General features: G+C 37.5%; 1 protein-coding gene across 3 annotated transcripts in view; it reads right to left on the reverse strand.

The window, feature by feature from the left end:
* Positions 1–22,365, reverse strand: part of LOC126848592 (protein vein) — a 321,069-nt gene that overhangs the window by 119,760 nt on the left and 178,944 nt on the right. For all 3 annotated transcript variants that reach the window (XM_050589593.1, XM_050589602.1, XM_050589585.1), the window contains exon 2: positions 18,796–18,958. In XM_050589593.1, the coding sequence (XP_050445550.1) occupies positions 18,796–18,958 (163 nt within the window). The remainder of the gene's footprint in view (positions 1–18,795; positions 18,959–22,365) is intronic.

The following is a 22,365-nucleotide window of genomic DNA, read 5'->3' on the forward strand; positions in this document are numbered from 1 at the left end:
AATTGAGGGGCTAATTCTTTTCTCTCAAGTATCAAGAGTTCTTTCGGTCGCGCTCTCTGGCGCTCACCCTTGACTCTTCCTTCCTGGCTGACCACGACGGCCAGAAGTGCTGTGGCTTAATCGCGTTTGGCCGACCTCCAGGACACGAGCGGTAGCTACCGAGAAGCTTGCCGTCCAGTCACCGACCATTATCCTAAAACTATGTTTGTCTCATTTGCCGGCGGATGCCCCGGTACGTATATACGTTGTTCGTTTAATCGTTAAAGTCCGCTCTCCTTCTTTTTTCGTCTCGCGCAAGTCCCTCCATCTTCTCAAGCTCCTTCCTCTTGCAAGAAACGCGAAAACTTTTTGACCACTAATAGTTTGGTGGAATCTTGATAAGTTTGCGGTGCCAAAAAGAGAATTTAAAGTTGACACACTGATAATTAAATTTATTTAAGTTTGTTTAAAACTTAATTTTTGATTTATCTAACATTCAGCTATCAATCGTGATTCTTTGATATAATTGGAGTCTTTATGATTCGCGCGAAGATTCGTGTGAAGGAGCGCAATGTGTTCATCGACGAATTTTGGGAGCATCATAAATGTTGCAAGCAGTTCGCAACTCCCGGAGGAACTCGTCGTGAGTTGACGATCGATTAATAATGTAACGAGTTTCCGAAAGTAAGAATCGGACGAAGAGTGAGATAGAGAAAGAGAAGAGCAATGACGAGTATGGCGTTTTCTAAGTCATGGATTTATTCGCGCGTATAATCAGAAATATCCGGAGAAAAAAAGAGAGAGAGAGAGAGAGAAAGGAAGAGGAAAGCGGAGAGGAAGTACTTTCCGTTTCCGCACCGGCTTAATACTTAACAACGGAAATATATAATCTCTTCGTTTCCGAAGTTCATTACGAATTTCTGCAAACCCTCGCACGTATTCGAAGTGTTAAATTAACAAGCATTGTTCTAAAAGAGAGATTTCACGAGGGCGCCCCCAATTCACTATCCTTCTATCTCTTTCTCTATTAAAGTATCATTAAAAAAATGTTCCACTTGAAAGTTATTCGCGCTCATTGTTGAGCGAATCGGTCCGCGCAGATTATCGTACAGATGCATCGTATCGCGAATTTTGCAAAGTTCCGCATTAACAGACGCAGAAAATCTCAATAAAATTATATTACAAATAATATCGTAAATTTTATTAAAAGATAAAGTTTATAGAGTTCCGCGAAAATTCTAAACAAATGAGCGTAATTGTTTTACTACCGCATCCACATATCTTTTATTATTTTTTTATTATCATTTATCTCTTATGTTGAATATAGAAATTCACGGGCGCGCCTGCGCTGTTTCCCATTCTCGAAATTTGCTCACATTGGAATAAGTCATGCAATAAAAAGGGTTAATAGGACGCGGGAGATAATTTTGAAAATTCCAGAGAGAAAGAGAAAGAGAGAAAGAAGGAGATACATATAATACGAGAACGACTAATACCTACACGTTCGTGCAAAAACGCATTTTCCCCGTATATACTTAAACATTGGCGCGTCGAAATAACTTTTTCGTACAAAGAGCGTACCTCCGTTGCTGTTTTACATTACGGCGCGTGGCCGCTGAGATTGGCACACACAACGCTGCCTTTATTTCCTTTGTCCAATTACGCGCCGCCCGTTTTAGGTAATTACAAAACCGCCGGCCGTCCCGGCTTTTCGGATAGAACGGCGTCGGACGATAATCCACGTAGCCAGATGATAATTTGTCACGTGCAGCGCTATAACGATAGCCGGTTTCCGCGAGAGGATATCCTCCATTCGCTTCACGGTCGTATTTACGACGCGAATTTATCGCCATCGGATGCACGTTGATACGCGGATGTACGCGCAGTGTTCATTTCTTTTTCACATTTCGGATAATGAAGGTAGGGAATACAATATTCGCGATTCGTGAATTTTCTAGAATATCATACGATTCGTTTATTTGGCGTATGAGAAAAAGAACATCGTGACTTTTCAAAAGACGGGTTTTACAAATGACGATACCATTGATTTTTATACACGAGTAGATTATGCTTTTGTTAGATTAGACAGTCATAACAGTTTATACAAAATTACGAAGTAAAGAAATATTCTAGACATGTGAAAATTTCAAAAATATTATTTGCCTTTTAAGTGTAGAAAATATATAAAAATAAATAATGGAGATCACGCGTTGATGATATAATGACACAAAACTCAACTGATAACAATATTCATTGAACTGAAAGTTTTCTCAAAAAACCACAAAGGGGAAGGGGGAGGATAATTACTTCGAATAATTAGAAGAGAGGTGTGGTAACTGTGAATCATCCTCCATAATGAGACCAAGAGAATCTAAGCCGACTAAGAGAGAGACGCAAGTGGGTCGTTTAAGTAATTTGCAGCTGCACAACCGACAATTGCACCATTAGAGTTAATTAATCTCTGCTGCTGAAGGAAATATTTGCACCTATTTTACGGCTTTACTCGCGTTCAGCAAATGTACGATTTAATACGGCGGTTTGTTTTGCGCGGTAAAATATGGCGATTTCTAGCGATTCTGGCGGTTCCATTGCACTTTCAAGATGACGAGGGACGTTACGCGAGGAACGCGTTTAAAAAAAAAGATAAAATTGCGTGGTAGACGAAACGCGTTCTCGGCGCTGTTGAAAACGAAAATTTCGATGTGGTCGCGTCTGATTCACGGGACCATAAAGCGATTTCTGCCGGCGCATTACACCGATCGAGGCGCGAAAATACGGGAGCGGCTTTTTTAATAGGGCGTCGAAGAGAGATTCGCACACACGGTTCGGTAAGCGAGACTTTAAAAATAATCGGTGCCATTCGCGGCCTCGCGGTCGAACGAGCTCGGCCGTTTATTCGTTGTGTTAGCAGCTTTGGTTTTTCCAGTGATTTGTATTTACCTCTCTCTGGCTTTGCGAAATATATTTTTATGATCCTATATAGTAGCGTCTCTCTGTAAGTTTTCACCGGTGCACAAATTATAAAACTTTTGTGCAAGAAAAAATTTTCTTTTTTTTTCGCGTCTTGAAATTTAAATTTGAACACTTAAGAGGGATTGTGATTCAATCTATTTGGCAGATTCAGTTTCTTAATTTGTACGATAATTTCTCTCAAAACCTAAAAATTTTGTTTTGCAAAAAAAATCTTATTAACTTCTCTTTATGTTAAATGATATATCACACAATGTTTTTTTTTTTCGATATACATAAATTATCCCACTTTATTTTAAAAAATAACTTATTTATAAGTTATTCAAATTATTATAACATTTTTCAAAGAAGCAGAAAGAAAGAGAATCTCTTTATAACAATCGCCGATTCTATGTATAATAGTCGTAGAGAACTGAATAGTCCAAAAGACAATCGCAGAATTTGTACTCTACGGTGTCTGCGGCGAAGCAGCGCTTTTCGAGCAGCTTGGCCGAAAAGCTCGAGACCGCGCTTTTCCCAAAAGATAAAAAGAGCAGCAACATTTGCATATGCACTCGGCCACCATCTCTCGCGTTTTTCCGATAAATTATATTTGCCAAGTCGGCGCAAGAGAGAAAGAGAGAGAGAGAGAGAGAGAGAGAGAAACTCGGCTTCGACCAGTTCGTGTACGTGCGAACCAAGAGAGCCACGGCGAATGCAGATTTACGCAAAATAGGAGCCCGTTTTTGAGAGACTGTCGGCCAGAGTCAAACAGAGAGAGGGTGGAGGAGAGATAAAGAGAGAATGCACATCCCGTGGACGAGACCGCTGCAAACGCGACTACGTATTCGGTGGACGTCGGTGCCGGACACAGGAAAACATATAATTTAACGGACGGGGGATAGAGTTCGGTATGCTAAACGGCAGTTCGACCTACTTTTGCGGGCCTCTATTATTACCGGGATCTTTGTCGACGTCGCGCGTTGGATTCACGTGCAATTTGCGTGGAATATTTACACGCGTGGAGAGTAACTGTTCCCCCAAAACGTGGAAGGTAATACAATTTACTACGGTCCACATATATTGCACGATTAGATTTGCGTATTAATTAGGGATCTCGTGCGAAGCAAGACGATGAAGCTTGTTCCAATTATAACTCGTGTAGTAATAAACGTCGCATTAAAACATATATATATATATATATATATATATATATATATATATATATATATATGTTCAATTATTAAATTAGATCTTCCAAAATTTGATTTTACGTATCAGTAAAAAAGAAAAAAATTGTGTGGCTGTTGTCATACATAAATTTTTTTTGTTTACAGATACTTAAATTTTGGAAGGTCTAATTTGATAGTTAAATATATACATGTATTTTAATGCAACGTTTATTTCTATATGAGTTATACTTGAGACAAATTTTATTGTCTCCTGAATTGAACTTTTATTTCTAGTTTTCATGGCGTTATATATATATACATATATATATATATATATATATATATATATATATATATATATATATAATGCAACTCACTACGAATGATCGTTTTAATATACTCATTCTCGTTCGGCGAGAATAAAAGACTCGAATATAAAATTGAGCGCGAATATAATCTGCGCGAATATGCAATGACGGACGAGAACGTCTCGGATGTTGCAGCGAAACATATAATTCAACGACATTTAACATTCCCGCAACGAATGAGAGAGGCGCTCGTCCGAGTTTACGTTGGCATCCCGATTGTTTCGCGAGCCGCGAGCGAAATTTCCCACATAATAGTGCGCCGTCGTAAAACGATTCTTCACTTGTACGAGCTGCCCGCTGCTGTCTCGTCGCGTCGACGGAAAATATCATTCCTGTTATTTTACACATATTCAACGCGCTAAACTTTCAAAAGAGCTTTCTATTTCCGGCCTCCGCAACGTTTTCTTCTTTTTGCGTATCTTGCGTTTTAATGGATTATACAAGATCGCTTTTATTATAAAATTCAAGGAATCTGATAAATGTCTAGTCCTATAATTCTTACCATACCATACTTTAAGTGCAAAATATGTTACAATATTAAAACGTACATTTTAATATTGCAGATGAAATTTTGCATTTTCTTTCTCTTTATTTTTTCTCTCACGCTTATTACGCGAAAAATCCTATTGCGAATCATTAGGTTGAGGCAAGTACTTCTGTAAATAATTTTTCAATTTAATGTAATTGTCCAAAGTTCCGTGTATTCATCACAACAGATTTAGAAACAGATGATGCTCAGTATTGCTGGTATAATAAATGGGCCACGTAAATCAAATCTCAAGTATACTTACTAATAGTCTGGCATGATTTGTCGCATAAAAATCGTCGTGTGAAAATTATCGTAGCGACTTGCGCCAAGTCGAGTCATGTCTACAGGATTATCCGGCTCTTCCCGTAAAACGAGGTTTCGAGGAGAGTTGGCAGCTCGCGGCAACTTTTATCCGTGATGCGATACAACCGTTGCTTGGCCAAACATATTAATATAGCACAGATCGATGACGCAACGCGAGAACGGCTTTAGAGGATTTTAGAGCTCCATTTTAGCTAGATAATTCACTTTGTTGCACGACTATAAACTCTCGATATGGGCCTTCAACGGCTCTTTCGCGGCTCAAGTTGTGCGGTCCTCGCGCCTTCGCGGATATAAATCAAATGCAGATTTATATCGAGGCACTCCGTTTTAGTAGACAAATATGCAAGTCGGAAAAATTTTTCTCGAGGATTTATAACTTAAATAATAACGATTTTAAAAATCTTTGCTTCTGTTTGCAAGCACATTATCATGTTATCATTTTACAGTTATTAATATAATGATTAAAAATATACACTTTTTCCGCACAATTATATTACCCTGAATGCAGCTCGGATATAAAACTCGGAAAATTAGACGTTTCCTTCCACGTCTTTCTCAACATTTTTCCCATTCGCCATGCGAATTTTCTGTCTATGACTGAGGTCCTTCGGGGCATTTCATCGTTACGTGTTGCTCTTTTCGTGAGTTGCATTACGCTACGATCGGCACGTCAGCGTCATCCGTCATTTGCGGACTGCATGAAATTCGCATCCGTGCCGAGCGAACGTAAATTGACATTTAATAAAAGCGCATTCGCGTGTACGCGATACATTCGAATGCAGTTAATATTCGTGATGACATACGATCAGTCTAGAAAAGACACAAGTCATTTTCGTGATCGTACAGTTGTCTTATCTGAATAAATAAGACTGAGTTCTTATGATTTGCTTATATACGCGCGGAATATACATATAAGTGATACTTGACTTAGTTATAATTTGTAGTTTAATACATTCTTAAAGAATTCCGCTTTAGACGGAGTTATAATGTTAGAAAATTTACTTCATTCTGTAAAAATTAATTTTTATAATTTGTATTTAATTTTGTGTAAAGCCTAATGTAATATGATTAAAAAATTGTTTCATTTTTAATAAGAATAATCTTTTTTATTATGTTTTCAATTTAAAGTATGTTCATTATTTAATATATGTGTAACTATCTACTTGACAGTAGAACAAGTCCGTATTGAATCAGACACAAATGTTAAATACGGCTGACCAAATCATATTATATACTTAGACATAATATAATAGTAAGATAAAAGTTCTTTAATAGTAAAATAAAGAGACTCTATATAGAGTATAACATAATTGAGGTAATTTATTTAATTTTCTAGTTGTTACAGAAGAAATATGTATTATTAAAATTCTTTCAATAACGGAATGAAAAAAATGAAAATATAAAATTAATCACATTATAAATTTAAAAAAGTGATAACATTGATTTTAAAATTGAATCAATATATCGAATGTCTTTGTTTTTATCTCTTAGTTTTTCATCTATTGTAAATTCAGAAATATTGATCAGGTTCGACGGAAACAATAATATAAATATTTCTTTTAACAGAATTATCTCGTTCATGGTATCTTTCGTTTCTCGATATAAAGCACAAACACCGATATGATAAACAAATAATTGAAAATCACTATACGGCTTTCAGCACAAACGACTTTGCTGGCATAGTCCAGCAAACGATGCCGGTATCTGCGCTGATCTCGAATCGACCGTGAAATAAGCGGATAGATCCGTGCTTCGTCGTGGCACTCGCCCTACCACCTCGTCTCCCTTGCTAGCGTTTCAATTTCCTTGTTCGGCGAATTCCAGGCCACGTTGCACGCCTCTCTGGCTCGATATTCGCCGGCAAATATTGGCGTCGTGGCTCGGCCGGAACGGAGGCAACGAGCATTTATTTTAACCGTGGCAGCCGTCGCCTGGAGCGTAAAGGCATCGCGAAATAACGAGCGCGAATCGAGAGATATTCGCGATACATTCGCGATTTTTAAGGCACGTCTCTCGGCAAAGAAATGCGTCTGCCGAGTGATCCGCGAAATATTGAGATTGCTAGCAGATAAAAATTCGTCTTGGCAATTCTGTCTTTGTGACGTGCGCGCGATCGTTGAATCGAGAAATTATTGCGCGATGCAACGTATGCGTGTCTCTCGGTGCGTTTTTCACACGCGAATGGCGGGACAAAAGAATAATCGATACGCTCGAAATTAATTAGCAGCAAATCAGACAGGTACGACAGATCGTCATTATTATTTATCGGGAATGCGAATAACGCGTGAATTATTTTTCACCCCGATTCTCCAAGCTTTATATAGAACCTTCGAGCAGATGCTGGCGCTTCACACCGCTGTCGTTATATAAATGTGGATGAAAAGCTGTTTATCCCGGCAATCCCGGCAGTCTACGTAATTATAATTAAAAGTTGAAGTGTCGACCGCGTCAAATGCGCTAATGAGCGTCAGAGATGAAAATATGAAAATTCATCACTTCGACATGAAAATTTCGTAGCGAAAATCATTATACGTTGACCATGTTATTTCGCCATCGGATTTCTATCGTCGCTTGCAATTTAATGAATTTCGTATTCGCGACCGTAGCTTGATGAATATTAATTACTATTACGCGTTTTGCCCGTACAAAAGTGCGGGCATTTTGTTTGAAATGACGTGATAGAGAGTGATCTACATTTATTTTATTTTAATAAATTAGTAATGCAAATTTTTATATATATTTCCTTTTAAGTAGTATCTTTGAATTTTTCATTTAATTCAATTTTCTTCCTTCTTCCACATATCAATATCTCGATATGAATTGCTTCTAATCTGCGCGTTTACACGATGAATGTGCAAGACGTATTTAAAGTGTCTACGCTCCCCCTCGTACATGTGTACAGTTACACAGGACGAAGCATCGATTTTACGGCAAAGACGTGCGCGCGCTATTTCCCCGATTGTCTGAAAACTCGACTACCCGTTGGATTCGTTAACCCATTAACATTTTATTACAGACAATTCTTCCTCGGCCCTCGTGCTCGCTGCGATTAACTAGCGGAAGTCGGCGAGGAAACGTAAGTATGTACGAGAGTATAGCTCGAGATGTAACGGCGAGATGGAGGACGAGGGGGCGGAGGAGGAGGAGGGGGAGGAGGGAGGGAGGAAGGGGTACGGGCATAAAGGGGCAGGCATGGCGGAGGAATAAGTTCTTCCGAGGCGCTTCCGTTTCGGGGAGGGATAACGGGAACGTGAATGGAAGTGGAAGAGATTTGTGAGTGGAAACACGGAAAATACGAGGACGTACTTCCACGACGTGCAGATCGTCGGGGGGAGGGCAGTCGTGGCGAGTGATTTATTCACCTAACCGTATATAGGAGCGAGATCGTATCGGAAGCATCGATTTTTCCGTGCGGCGCGCGGATTGCGAGCGATTTGTCTTCCTCGAAGGTATCCATCCCTTCGCCTCTCCTCCCCCTCCCCCCCCACCCCTTGCCGCGCCTCTCTACCCCATTATCGCCGGAATCGGCGATAATAATTGCCGTGGCATGACAAGGCGAAAGCTGCAACAATAACTTTATTTCTTCGTTTTGGCGCGAAAGAGAAATTCGCTTATAAATACCTTTTCGGAGAATTTAATGTGGCTATTCTTCTTATCGCCGCGTATACGTGACGTAAATTCCGCGATATTTTGCATGTATTTTGCGAGGCATCTGCTGCTGGTTATGTACTCTTACATAGAACATTTTAAGCCCCATTAATATTTCTTCCACAAATTTACGATCCACATACACAATCCTAATTTTATTAATATTTTATTTACATCATATGTGAAATTATAAGAGCGAATTAATTTTACGCTACGATTTATTTCATTTCATCTCGATTATCTAAGAGATTATTCAACAGTGAATTTTACTTTCTTGATATTAATATGAATAAGATCGTTCAGAAATAGGATCATTTTCTTCGTGACATTTGTGATTATTTAATGCGACCGTTACGTAATTTTATCGAGCATATTCTTTGAAAGATGAGGAAGGAGATTATCGAAGATGTTCTAAATGAATAAGTATTTCTCGTCGACGGTTAAAGCGAGGCCAGTTCGATAATCCGCAACGGAAGTCAGAATGTTCGCCATTGCAGTCACCTTTACCACCTAATCGTATCTAAAGACAGTCTTTATGTCCGCCTTATCGTAACCACGGTGGTGCAACATATGGACTCACGCCCACGGCATGTATAACGCCGCGATCAAATACGAGATTATCGTACTGGCATACATTTTACGAGAAATCGGTGATTTAGAATGGAATGAATATATCGGCATAAACGAATGATCACAGTTTCGTAGAGCGTGGTACTTCGCTGGTACTTGGTATATACATTGGCATAAGTCAGAATATTCTACTTTTAAGATAGGAAATGGCAAAAAAAGAAATTGAAACATTACGGACGCTCTCTAATAAAATATTCTGAAATATTAAAATGACTGGAACATTTAATTAATTGCTTAGAATATACTTTTTACAGTTTATCTTAACTCAAAATCTGAAAGATAAAATCTATTAAGTTAAAGAAAATCTATTAAGTTAAAGAAATATCAAATAAGGAAATCACATTATATTATTTAAGGCGTATAATATTTTATATAAGTTATCTTTAGCTAGAAATTATTAATCAATTTAATTTCAATGTTGCTTGGAAAGCCTGGTTGTCTTAATTCAGCTTCCTGTCATGAGTTATTTATCGCCCATTGACAACTTATAAATTGGATTGCTTCACGACTTCAGTGGAACTTTGATAGCTGTCGATAAATTCCGTTTAACCGCCATGGGAATCCAAATAAAGAGGAAAGGAAAATGGGGGGAAAATAATTAAAATTGGCTCATTAAAATTTTCATATACGTAGTTGCATCATCTGATTGACGGACGTCAAAGCTAATGAATCGGTCGGTTCGAAAGCGCCATAAATCCGGGAATTTAAATTGTTCCTCCGGATAAAAACGCCTCATTAAAAATTTAAATGTTAATTCAAAATGGAATGATATTTTCATATATGACGACAATCCAACGCGTGTAATGTGAGTTCATATTTTTCTTCACGTTGTAGGTTTTTATTATTGAAATACATTACGTTAGTCTTGGTTTCAAACATGATTAACTTACAAATCGATTTAAATGATATTACGTATTCGTGAATGATAGGAGAGCGAGGGAGCGAGAGAGAAAGAAAGAGACAGTAAGAAAGGGAGGATGACGAGAAAACGGCAAATATGTTTCGCAATCACTCAATTACGTAATGATCTCCAGTGCGTTAGACAGCGCAATATTGAATGAGTATAGTGTTAATGGAAATTGAATATCAATATGCTGTTCGTTAACGAGAAAATGACAAGTTGGTTAAGGATATCGAGTTGCAAGAACTGCGTGAATTATATGTCATTTTTCGTCGTATTCTGCTTGAAGTTTATAAAAACTAGAGTGACATCAAATTAACTGATCGCTGGTTTTTTTTTTATTCAGAGCCAAATAGTCTTTACGGGCTTTAATTTGGTAGATTAAAAATGTTTATCTACATGATTTTAATAGAAAATGTTATGTGTGTAGGAATGTCAGCTGCATTATTTTTAATGAGAGAGATGAGACATGATAAACTTTCAATTTTATATATATTTGGTATTTGAAATTATATATTACTATGATATTATTATGATGAACAAAACAATTTAAATATTCATAGACACACATAAAATATTATTATATTTAATATAATCTTATATAATCTTTATAGGTTTTATATAAAAGATATAAATCATACTTGGAACTTTTTCCGATAAAATTCTCTTCAATTCTGTAAGAATTAAGTTGATTAAAAAAAAAAGATAAAATAAGAACATTATTCTTCATTTAGTGAAGTTCATTAATCAGGGATTTGGTTTTAATATCTGTTAATTTCCGTTTTCTTTATTTCCTTATTTACCCATTTTAATATTCATAATTCAGAATAAAAGAAAGATAAATACATATTCAATACTGATCATTCAAGTATGTAATATAAACTTCATTTCCGCGCACGTTCCACTTTCAATATTTATTTATATCACGATAAGCGATACCAATTTGCTGACTGTAAAAAGAGATACAGATTAAAATCCAAGCACTTTAAAAGTAATTTCCGATTTCGAAAATTAAAGATTAATTTTGCACAAACTGAATTATTTTTAATTCAACATCTATCACGGATTTCTTGAATCTATTAGATTATTACATACGCGATTCTCTCTGTATAACTTTATTTCCATTAATGAGATCCAAGATTACATTCTTTTTTACATTTCGAAGAGAGAATATTAATCGAGATTCAAAACATGTTCTTCCTTTCTAGCTTTGTATCACATTTTATTTCGCCATTTGCGCGTTTTATTCTACGACAAGGTGCCTGATATATATATATATATATATATATATCCGCGGCACTCTTGGTATTCGATACCCGACGACCATGACTACTCGCACCTAGGGAAATCTCTCTTCCGTTCACGCCATTACCGCGTAACGATACTTCGCTATCTCGATAAAGTCAGTCGAGAGTCCTCGGACAGAAACGAGTCCTCGTCCTCGTCCCCGGACCGATCTTCCGTCCGCGCAAGTCGTGAAGGACTTTGCGTTTAACTCTTTTTGTGCCTCGCGCTCTCTTTCGTCCGCAATCAACGCGCGACATCGCCGATACGAAGACGTTTCCTCAAACAACTTTCTCGCTCCTCGCGTCGATCTTGACGTAGATCTCCCGCCCCGATACCGGCGATAGTTTCGCCGTCTCATCGTCCTGTCCTCATCGCTTCTATTTCTTGTTTATTTCTATCTCCGCGCTCGGGAATACTTTTTCTCAAATATTACTGGATATCGCGCGAAAAGAACGGAAATACGATACAGAATAAACTGCGATTGTCTCTCCTCAATCGTTTATTCGCCCCGACTGACGTAGCTTAAAATGTTCGACACCAAAGTTCGATCCAGAAGCTGTTTTCAGAAAACTTTTATCCGATTACAAAACTGCAATTTTGCAGTTTTTGACAGTTGGTAAAAAGAGCTTTTGTTGAAATTTTAGTAAAATTTTCCAATCTATGTACTCTCACCGTAGATACCGTAATAAAATGTTTTAAATAAATATTTATATAAAATAATAACTTTTTAACGAGATTTCTGAAATTTACAATTTTTTCTCTCACGTATTTATTTTAAAGTATCATTTTTATTTGATATATATGTAAGAGTTTAATATTTTCCAAAGTAGAACAACCCTGTGTTGGATCAGACATATTTCAACTTTCAACTTGTACTTTATTATAAAGTTATAAACTAATGTTTTTCGATATTTATATGTAGATATTTTTCTAAATATACATATTTTTCTATAAAATTACATAAAATCATGAGAATTTATAAGAACGTTGTTTAATTAATTCATGTGAATTTTTTCATTTGTAAGAAGACGCTTTTTCGCGTAATAAGAACTCGTCTCCCGACGAGTCTAATGCTTTTATCAGCGAGCTTACGCCCAATATAACGATACTCGATGAATGACAAATTCGCGAGATAACTACACTGCGGTCTGATAATAAACACGATGCGCGAAACGCGGATAATTCCGGGATAATTATCGAGCGCGGGCCGCGCGCGCGTGCATCGATCAAAAGCGGAACGTGCGTTCGCGCGTCTTGCCGCGTATCGGGGAACCGACTTTGTCGTTATACATGGAGCGATTAATTATGTACTAATAACAATTATCTGCGGATATTGCCATCGCCGCGTGGGACTTTCCCGCGAGCGTCTGGTTACACCGATCCCGCCGCAATTTCGCCGATGCTGACGCTCTAATTTTAACTAAACCGATCGCGTCCTTTGATACCGCTGTCGCGCCATGTCTGTGTCAATTTGGCGTTGGATAATTGCCGCATTGCTGCATACCGCCCGCGTCCGTCTGATCTTGTGAAAGTTATATAATGTAATGATTTAATAATATTGCTATTGCAAAAGTCGAGCTTGCTCGTTAATCGTCAAACTTTAATAAATCGGAAAATGTTATGGACTTGCCTTCTATGTTCACATTATTTTTGAATATATATTATGCTAAAGTGAATAAATTAAAACAGACTATTGTTAACGGAATAGACATGAAAGAAGCATAAAAAGATTTAAATTTATAGAGATAATTCCCGACTTAAAATATTATTTTATATTATATTAAATTAGTTTTATATTATACTTTATATTGTATTAATATTGTTTTAAATATTACTTTTATATTTCCCTACATAAAATTTCTTTATAAACCTTCTATTCAATTTTTTATTTTTAACTTTTATTTCGATTCATTTCGCTCTATTTTCATCTTCTCTTCTACTTGCACAGTGATATCCATCGTGTGACGAATTTCGATTCGCATATAACTTAATTCGAATTCCCTTCTTGTCGGAATTTTCGCCAGGCGGGCTTTCAAGCTAATTGCGCGACACGATGTAAGGGACAGATTAGAAACTCAAAGGAACAGAAAAGTTGCGACCGAGGCAAAGAAACTTGCTCGCGAACACCTGTGATTTTTCCTTCTTCGATTTTTCCTCTCTCTTCGCTGCAAAGCGCAAAGTTCTCCCTCCGTTCCTTACTGTGACGTAAAACTTCATTACACGCGACATCAAAGCTACTTCCTGCGATGGTCAAAGCGAATGCTGTAAACCCTGCGAATGCGGCGTCGCGAATGCTGGCGGTCCTCTCGAGAGGTTTCGATTCAGGTCCGCGTAAGTTGAATGCGATCTGACAGGGTCACGAGATTCGATTTGAGAACGTAATGGTATTACTTCGCGATCTCACGATGCTTCAGAGTTAATTTCATGGAAATCATTAAACTCCCGTAAGAAACGCCATCAGATTTCTAGATTCAATGCATCCTGAAGCTTATATTCAGACGTTACCGCTTCGAAAAGAGGCTATTATCGATGTTCGTGTTAGTTGTATGTAATTGCAAACTTACACGTAATTTCTTGAACATAATTATCCTAATAAAATCAATTGCGTTTTGATGCAACAGCTTTACGATTCAAGTTTAATTAATTTAATTTATTTCTATTTTCTTTATACATATTTTTTTTTGGAATATTTTTTTTTCAAAATAAGATTTAATCTCCATTTTTTGAAAAAAAACTGCTTTTTTCTATAATTTACAAATGAAATTCTTATTTAGCTATCGTATATTTTGTTCAGCTTTGGTCTTTTGTGAAGCAGTTTTTCAATTCTCTTATTTATTCTTGAATATGCAAAATATGAGATAAGTATTTATATTCTTGACATAAGTTTTAGGAAATAAAAATATGACACAGTTGCTACATATAAAAATTCAATTTCCCACGAGAAGTATATCTTCCCCGGACAGTATTTCGAAAACAGAAACATGGACCTGTCATCTCTATTTTATTCTTGAAGCTAAACGAATAGAAGACTCGCGTCTTTTGACACTCGCCCTCGTATATCTGCTTTGTTTTATATATTGCGTCGGTGATTTGACAAGATTACGAGTTTATTTTTGAGCCAAGCACCGACGTTCGTCATCCGAAATTCCAATATTTCTCCCGCTCGTTCGACAAAGGTGACGGCAATTTCAGCCAAACGAAACGGTGCACAAAAACGATCAGAGAGAGATTTACTGATGTATCGCGCGTGTGGACACAAAGGCCAGGAGAATATATTTCCACGCCCGGCGGGACTATATCGTCTATAAAATACATGCCGCCCAGTCTAGACAAGCTTAAGCGGCGAATGACAGTTTTACGTTGGCGTTTGTCGGTGATGTGAGCGGAGGTGGGAAAGGAGTTTCGCGGACATATGACTCTCTCGCGTATCAAATAGCGCGGACACGTTCGATTTTACGACACACACGGTTGTTATCCGGTAACGATTACGAGCCGAATGACATTGACAGCGCGTTCGCGGTACTCCTGATCGTCTCGTCGCCCGAGGACCGTAATTGAAAATTATGGCGGGGAAAATTCTTGGCACAGGTGATACGATCGGTACGACATCGTAAGATCGCTGCTACGAGGAGCAAATTGCGATACTCGCCGACGCGCGTGGTTGTGTTTGCGGATCATCGATTTACCGACCTCCTGCCCCTCTTTTTCTTCCGATATCTCAACGATTTTTAACCCTTTCTCTTTAATACTCAAGACTTTCTTGTTTTTGAAAATATTATATTTAGTATTGTTTTATTTCAATAAAGATTAAATTCGTATGTGTAATAACTCATATTCTTAAAAATCTAGCACGATCTATATTTCTAGAAGGGATATTTCGTAAACTCCAAAATATTTATTATTACGACTCTCTCGTTAAGGATCACTACTTTACGGGCTTCTCGCACGTCTTTTCGTAAGTGTCTTTCTGATTTTTACGAGCGTGTTGCAGAATATCTCAAGATAAGATATATGGGAAAATACATTGAGATATTTAATTTGTCGCATAAAATAAGCAATAAGAGAGTTTATTTGAAAATTATATGATCGCATAAAATGGATAATGACTATACAATTTACGTTATGAAATTTTGCAATATCTGTCTATGTTTCATTAATAAATTATATCGTTCGAGAAGGAAGAGATAAATTTTGGACAAGAGATCAAAGACGAATATAAGAACTGGGTCAATCTATAAAGTGTAAAGCATTTTGTCCTTTCCAGAACTAGATCACACGCGTAAGAGGGAACTCCAAAGGCGAGCTTTTCACCTTCGTCCGTTTCTCTATCGCGGCTGGAATATAACGGGTGGCCCGGGTGAGAAAGGCGAGTGCCGGTGGCGGAGGTGGCGAATTTATGGGCCGCTCCGAGATTATTCCGAGACTTACGCGCCGAGGAAAAGTGCATCGCGCTAAACAAATTTATGGCACGCCCGAGATTATGGTCGACGAGAAGTAGCTAGAGAGCTCCCCGGCGAGTTTCCCGAATCGAAATTCTCCTCTCGTCCTCTAGCCGTCGTCTCCCTTTTCCCTCGAACGGAAGCGTCGATCGCGGCTGGATATCCCCCTCAATTTATTTTCTTTTCGTTAAAACCTCTCCTCGCTCCCCGCGTAAATATATAGAATCTAATATGAAACAAGATTTTCTGAAACACGCTATACTTGTACTTGAGAAAGGCGTCTTATACAAGAGTTTAGATTATTACAAATATAAAAAATAATTTATTTCTTTCAGATCTGTATATAAAGATATCTTTCTTAAGATGGTTAAAAAAAAAAAAAAAAAACTATAACGTATCTTTCACGGTTATGTGCCATTTTTGAGGCGATGATTCATAATGTCAGCTATTATCGATAACAGTAATGTAAATCAGAGAGCACACAACCATGTGTGTGCACCAATCATAATTAAATTTCATGATGATTGATCGCTCATGTGGGGCGAAGCTTCACGTCGACAGAGACTTGTGCGGGAAAACCAATTTTTATAAACGTTATTCATCATCATCATCGCGAATAATTCGCGAAATATGATTAAATCGATGTCTTGCAAAGCATCCAGGAAAAATGCGATGTGTTAGAAGAGTTTAATAAGAAGCGAAGCTGACGCGAATGAAAAGCGAAAAAATGAAACGCGTGCAATAAGGTAAGCGTGATTTTATGAATCGGGAAATCGGGCTTTAATTTATATAACGATACAATGATTGTGGGATTTTTTTCCAACGTTAAACTCTCTCGCGTCCAATAATTGTAATTAATGTCGTATGATGAATCAAAAGCAGACATAGACGGTTATATCAGGTTCACTCGCAATGATCGATAAAAACATCGCGCAATGAACTTCATGAGCTAATGTCATGATTGATCGCAAACGGATGTTGCATTCTGTAGCAGCAATTACGTTCACGTTACGTGATGTATTTTTTCCGTGCACTTGTTGAGCACAGATTCCGATTGATTTGCAAGTGACAAAAATTTATTTCATAGCTTCCAAGGCCTATCATTGTAAATCTGGAAGCAACAAGCATTTTTATTGCGCACGTACCATTAAATAAATAAGCGTTCAATCCCAAATAATTACTTTCGAGCTTTTCAGCAAATTGCTAACGATATTGAAGAGCAGAAGCGTGGAATTTTAATATTTTCATGCAGGTAGGAAAAAACTTCATCTAGATGATTGCGAGTGTTTTTGCTTCTTAATATGCGCAGAGTGTTACGCTCGAAAGCATTCTCTCATGATCGCACTGGTGCGGAGAAATAAATATAATATTGCTACGATGAAAATCGGAAAATTAAAAAAAAAACATATTCAACATGAAATTCAGAAATTTTCGAATTGTAATGTATGTAATCATAATATTATATAATAATAAAATTAATAATATTTACGGAATCAATTATTTGCGTTCTCAACATGCTGATGCAACAACATTTATTATTTTTCAAGTTGTAAAATTGTGAAAGAAAAAAAACAAATTTAGATCAGTATCAATTACGAAATACCCTTCAGTATCTAATAAAATATAATAATAGAAGAAAGTATTTTTTTAGTTTCTGTTAAAAATAGCGCATATCGATGAGAAAATCTAAAACGTTCGTGTCGTACATCGCGAAGTTTCTCTGACACCGGTCGTGACAAATTTTCACGATGACTTTTTTTTCGTTTCATTCGACTAAACGAGCGAGAATTGGACGCGCGCTGTTTTCGAGATTGCTAAACGCGAGCAAAGTTGTCGGGCGCGACACTGAACTCGCAATTCGAGTTCGAGGGCTCGTTAAAATCCATCGAACTGTGAGAAAAGCACACATTGCCCTCCTCCCCTACCTCTCTCGTAGTTCCCGAAACTCTCGTAACAATTCGTATCTTACACCGTTTCAAGACATTCTTCGCGCCCCCCGTCCGGCAGCTCGTGCATTATGTCGCCGTGTGCACATTGAAATAATGTAAAATTAAATAATAACATTTTTTTAATATTAAGGTCAATTAATTTGAAAAAAAAAAAAAAAAAAAATAATTTCAACAAGTAAATAATTGCATCGCAATGATTAAATACGTTCATATTTCTTTATGTCATAAATTCTAAAAAAGTTTACGCTCTCGCGTGAATAAATTATAAATATTATTCTACATTTTATATTACTATTGTGTAACGTACACGTTTCTGAAAGTCGACATCACTAAAGTTCCCTGATCAAACCCGCTTCATTCCGTCTCATAATGATTACGAAAATGACCGCTTGAGGCTGGTGCCTAACAGTGTATCGATAACGCTTAGAGTTGGAACGGGTGTCGGATGGGAATAACGTACTCCGCTGTTGCGGATATCTAGAATGAACTGCTCGTTGTCTGAGTAGTTCGCCCCGATGTGTTATTACGAGATTGCCGAAAGCTGATGTTGAGGAGGAGGGGGATGAAGAGAAGCCGCCGCGAACGCGCGGTTAATGGTAAAGTCTCTCGGTTGGTCTTACCGTTTGTGCTGAATCCTGAGGCCTCTTCGGGGATGCAGTGGTACACCGTCCTTCAACCAGTGCACTCTCGGGGGCGGCGAGCCCCTCGTCCTGCATACTAGCTTCACTCTCTCCCGTAACCTCGCTATCGAGTCCCTGAGTTCGGACAACGTAACTTCTCGCACTGAAATCAAAAGTTAGAATCTCGTTAACGCCACGTTGCACGTGCTGTTCGTTCAATATCAGGCAGTTATTACGTAATTAAATCACGCAATATTTGAGCTAATATATATTTAAACTTTCCATCGTGCTCTGGATATTTGACACGGCAATTGATATATTTTACCTTCAAAGCTTCAAAATTAAGGAAATTTATAATTATTAAGTCAATTTCGTATGCGGACGATAGAGAAATCCTTGAACGATTTTTTTTCGATTTGGTTTACGCAAAGATTTTATGTAAATAATATTTTAAGGTAAGAGGAAAATTTAGTCCACGCGCTTCGAACGCGAAAGACGTGATACTCGGGGTTCGTGATCGTGAACTCCAAGCGAAATGGAAAAAATAACGAATATGGCGGAATTTTTAGGCAGATCGTATATTGCAGAAGGAACTCTTCCTTTCAACAACCGGATACGGCTATGCGTCCGGTTTTGGCAAAGGCTGCCGTATCGCATTTCGGCCAAAGGCCGAACGGCATATCGATAGCTTGGCTATCGAGTATCAATTCACTGTTTTGTTACTCCAGAATGCGGGTGTAAAAACGATCCGCAGGGAGACCCACACTCGTACACGGCACAGCTACGAATATGTGGGAATTTGCATCACAGACAGACGCACACAACATCCTTACCTGACGTCAAATAGATTGTATACAAGAGCAAACGTAAATATTCGTGTTATTAGAATATTCGTATTTATTAGAATCATAAATAATGGAAAAATTCATATATGATATCGGACAATAATTTCACAAACATTTGATATGACAGAAAGATGTATTATTCATGATTTGATTTATAGTCAAATAGCATCTACTTACAATCCTCTATTAGCTTTTGCGTGTTATTGATAAGATAAAGATTGACAAGATACAAAAGTAGTTGTGTGATTGATCGCCAAGTAAATGCTCATTCTTTTTATAACAAAATTTCAAATTAAAATTCAGTCAAATCCAGTTTCACTTGAAATTAAATAAAGCGTAAAGTTATATTATTTAATTGCATTTCTCCGTTTAAAATTTAAATTATAAATTATTGCTGTATTTCTATACTTTCATTAAGAAAAATTATACTTTGTACACGCACAAGCATACAACGTATATTTCCAAATGAATAAAAGCGAGGGAGGCCTTCTCATGGCATCTCGTATATGAAGTTTCATATAATTTTTTTTTCAATGTAAAATATGATCACATGAAACAAAACGATAGTTGGATATCGGATATAAATGAAGAGGAAGATTTGCATTAATAAAAACGATATCCCGTTCCATTCTCCCCCTCTCGAGTTCGCGTGATTTTTAAAGGCACGATATAGAATTTCTGGTGAAAATACAACGTTCAATGAGCTCTCGTCTATTATATTCATGTCGCATGACAGGGAATGATAATAAGGCGCCGTTAGCAAAGATTTCTTTGTCAGACTCTGTGTAGCGCGGCACGTCGCCGTCGTCGTTTGATTTATTATGTTTTCACGTGCATACGGCAATCCCATTCGCCGCAAATACGTTTTCTCCCCGTGTCGCGTGTAAATAAAACTGATGTCGTTTCGCAGATGCGTTTGAGAAATTGAACAGAGATAAAGCACAACGTTTTTTGACCAAGGCTGACCACTCTCGCATCGTTCATTCCGCTGACGTAAACGTTAATCGATCAATGGATAATTCAAGAAACGAATCACACGAATCGATAGCGCGATACGAAAACACCTTGAAGGCATTTATCTCGCATGACGCGGACACACGTAGAAGCAAGTTTCCAAACCGCTCGAGCTTCCGGCAAGTCAAACGTACGGTCGTTGACTAAGTAGAGAGAACAACATAGTGTTGATCTTCTGTAACAATTTATTTACAACAAACAAACACAGATGCCAGTTCCCTAAAATATTGCGTTTCAGCTGCTTAAACGCATTGAGCCAAAATAGCTATTATCTCGAGAAGTTTAAGTTGCACGCTCCTTCTCCCTTTTCTCCTCGTTATACGGATATTTGTCTTAAATTCATCATGGCGCTTCGTCGCAGTTGTAATCGATAGTGCTCTCGATTTGCATAACAGATTCTTGATTTAATTGGAACACGACACGCTTACAGTTTCTTTGATTTAACTTATCGAAGAAGAACGAGAAATATCTTTGTGTTAAAAACGATATTTCTGCGTCATTAGTATCAGGAATGTAATCGATATCGAGTGACAAAATAATGGTATAAAATAAGAATAAACCACTGAATAATTATACAATTATCATTACATCATCATGTAATTTATATTTATGTGTACTATAATAATATAAGACAATATAACATGCACTTTTCAAATGTGAGCATCGTACTCTCATTTCTTTTATTACATTATATTAAATTGTTATATTAAAACAGTTAATTGAGACAGATTCGTCATATTTAATTATGCTCTCCGAGTCTCGATAGATTACGACGCGTCTGACGTTTGTAAAATTTGAGTAAATGCATGAAGCAGAAAATCATTTATTCGTAAATGTCTCTTCCTCTCTCGCTTGATAATTGAACAGTTTACAACAACTATTTGCACGAACATACTATGCCGCGACTGAAAATCATGCGGGTTAATTGCGTCACGGTGAAGTTTATCGAAAACACGGCCCGGCCCGACCTGATTATCTTTGACGCCGCATGGAAAACGCCTACAGCGTTTCATATGTCGCCCGTGCTGCATAACACAAACGCCACATTTGCGACATATGAAACGCAGGCAGAGGGTGTTATGGAACGCGGGCTCTGCGAATAGAGTCGGCTCTTTCGGAGCTCCGTTCGAAGCTTATTAGCGTCGCCGCGCAAGACGTCATTCTTATAGCTAAATCATTTTTTGGATAAATGGCGAAAAATAATATAAAATATTTTTTGACAAATAAAATTGTTATCAAATTTCAAATCATTAAAGCCTATCGTTTACGTAAGTGATAAATGTTTGATCATAAATGTTTGCCAAAACAAGAAATTTATTATTTTAGGATCTTTTTTATTCTGCTACAGAATAGAAAATAATTATGATTTTTCGTGAAATCTTTATTAAAGAAATAAATTTTCAGATTAGCAATACAGAGCGTACAGAGAAAGACGACGAATCATGAAAAATGCGGCGGAGGTGTAACGCGAACGAATGTGGGATTTGCGCGGATATTTTTCACGTACGTAGCTGCAGTGAATTCGATTGGTGCAGAGTCAGACGGTGCACAGTCTGCCGACGGTTGTCAATGTCCTTTAGCGGCAAACCGTGTTATCGAATCCTAGTTCAAAGACATAGATTTCCCTGCCGCTTTTTATTCGCGTGCCGTCGAATAGGCGCTTGCCCTCTTTGTGAAGTAATGTTGGCGCGGTTTTGTGATAGAAGAGAAA

This window comes from Cataglyphis hispanica, chromosome 1 (assembly GCF_021464435.1).
Source record: "Cataglyphis hispanica isolate Lineage 1 chromosome 1, ULB_Chis1_1.0, whole genome shotgun sequence".
In the NCBI taxonomy this organism is placed as follows: Eukaryota; Metazoa; Arthropoda; class Insecta; order Hymenoptera; family Formicidae; genus Cataglyphis; species Cataglyphis hispanica.